Source organism: Penaeus vannamei, chromosome 9 (assembly GCF_042767895.1).
Source record: "Penaeus vannamei isolate JL-2024 chromosome 9, ASM4276789v1, whole genome shotgun sequence".
NCBI classification, from domain to species: domain Eukaryota; kingdom Metazoa; phylum Arthropoda; class Malacostraca; order Decapoda; family Penaeidae; genus Penaeus; species Penaeus vannamei.
Window position 1 is genome coordinate 43,500,005 of NC_091557.1, and position 2,500 is coordinate 43,502,504.

At 30.4% G+C, this 2,500-nt stretch overlaps 1 protein-coding gene across 1 annotated transcript in view; it reads right to left on the reverse strand.

The window, feature by feature from the left end:
- The window catches only part of LOC113828073 (olfactory receptor 6N2), a 4,888-nt gene extending 4,336 nt beyond the window's left edge, over positions 1–552 (reverse strand). The window contains exon 1 of the mRNA XM_027381014.2: positions 160–552. Coding sequence (XP_027236815.2) covers positions 160–521 — 362 coding nt within the window. The 5' untranslated portion in view covers positions 522–552. The remainder of the gene's footprint in view (positions 1–159) is intronic.
- Positions 553–2,500: the final 1,948 nt, after the last annotated feature.

A 2,500-nucleotide genomic window follows, 5' to 3' on the forward strand; every position in this document is an offset into this window, starting at 1 on the left:
GAGAAAAGTCGGTATGTCGGGAAGCGGTCTAACTTTAGTTATCATGATGCTATTGACATGGAAACGCTACCCAGCAAGAGAAATATCTATTTTTGAAATATAAAGGAGAGGTATATATATGGATAGAGAGAAAGAGAGACTGCACAAAAATCCGCTTACCTGTCTAAAGCCATGCAAACGAGGCAGAACAGATCCACCAGGTGCAACACGTGAAGAACCACAGCAGAAAGGAAACAGTGCCACCAGAGAGTCCTATCGTGTCCCAGCAAATTGAAGCATATGAGACGCGGCAGAGGATAAGCGAAGGTGTACAACCCGAGGAATAAGTTAGTGAGAGAAAGGTTGTTGGAGAAAAGCGTCGAGGCTCTGTCGTTCAGTATCGCGCTCCTCTTGTTTATATACAGCGTGACTGCGGACTCGCCGACGATGACGAGGCCGAAGATTATTGAACTCGGGATGCTGAGGTAGTACTTGAAGGTTTGATCTTTCAAGGACGAGGTGAGGTTCGTGTAGCAGTTCATGGTGGTTCTTGGATGCAAAGGTCGACATCGATTCTTGCTTTTCTCTCCTTCAATGAATTCACCAAAGAAATGAGATTATTGTGATAATAGCGTAGTGATAAAGTACATAGAAATAATGATGATAATGATTTTAATATTAGGAGAGGGACAATAGTAATACTAATAATAATGATGATATTAGTAAAGGTAATGATGATAACAATAATGATAATAATGATTATGATGATAAGGGATTGCCAATAAGAATAGCAGTGTTAACAATAGTTATGATAATGATAATAATAACAAAAATAATAGTAATAATAATTAATAACAAGACCTTCATCAATAATATCAGTAATAATAGACATGATACTTATAATAAAAAGGATAATGAAGATAAATTTGACCACGGTAAATGGAAATGCATTATAATGATAAATGTAATAAAATAGCAATAATGACGATAATATTATTGATACAATTAAATTGATAGCGATGATAAAATTGAGAATGATGAAATTAACGAAGATAAAGATTATCATTATCATTATTATAATCAGTATTATTTCTATCATTGTTGTTATCATTATTATCATCATCATCTTCATTATTGATTATTATAATTATTGTCATAGCTGTTACAATTATTACTACTACTACTACTACTATTACTACTACTACTATTGTTATCAATTATTTTTATCATTATTATTATCATTATTGTTATGATTATTATTATCATTATTATCCCTTCTGGTAAAAAAAAATCTGAAAATTCTATTCATAACTTTTCAAGTTACTCTGCCAACCAACCAACGGACGTACAAACAAACAAACGCGACCAAAAACACAACCTGCTTGGTTAGAATAATAAGAGCGCTAATCGAAAAACTAATATTAACAATACTGTTCTTATTAATACATCTGTTATTAGTAATAATAACCATGTCAACGAGAAACACTGGGAGAGCGCACACCTCTGCCAAGACAATAAGATCCCTGATGCAATAAAAATAATCACACTTGAAGAATTACATGATAATCACCTCTTTCCCAAGTACACGGGTGACGTCCATAAACATAATCTTGGTGGAGACAAGGCAGTAGGAATAATTATACATTAACTAATAACTAGTAACTGATACAATCATTTAAAAAAGATTCCTGGATCGGGGTGACAACTCGGGTCACCATCACAATTTAATTTCATTTAAGTTAGGCTAAAGGTGCTGTCACACTAGCACTGTTTCCGTCAATTTTTTTGACAATTGTATTTAGCATAAGTACAAACATTCTCGAATATAGCTTTTGATTTGACTATGCTTGGCTGAAAAAGTTGACGGAAAGGTTTTCAGACGGAAACGATCATTATCGACTGACTGGAAAATAATAATGATAATTGCAATATATAAGAGTAATCAAAATAATCATAATGACGACAATAATGAAAATACTAATAATGGAAATACTATTAATGATAAGAATAATATCAATAATGATAATAACGATAATGCCGACAATAATCATATCAATAATGATAATGATTACTGAAACAATAATTATAAAAAAAATGCTAATAAAAATGATAATAATGATATTAATAATGCTGATGATAATGATAATAATAACTAGGATGAAAATTGTAACAGTAATGATGATGATCATTATCATCATCATAATGATAATACTACAAGCAAAATTAATGGCATTAATACTGATAATAATGATAATGTTGATGATAATAGTAATAGTAATAAAAATTATATTGATAATGATTATAATAATTATAATAGCAACTGTGATAATAAAGAATAAAAATTATAGTAATAATCATAATGGTAATCATGATAGATATATTAATGATAATGAGGATAATAATGATAGTAATAATAATAGAAATAAAAAATATAATGACAATAAAAATTATAATAACAAAAAGCAATCAGAGAGCGCATACATCCGCCAAGGCAATAGTGTCACTGATGCAATGAAAATAT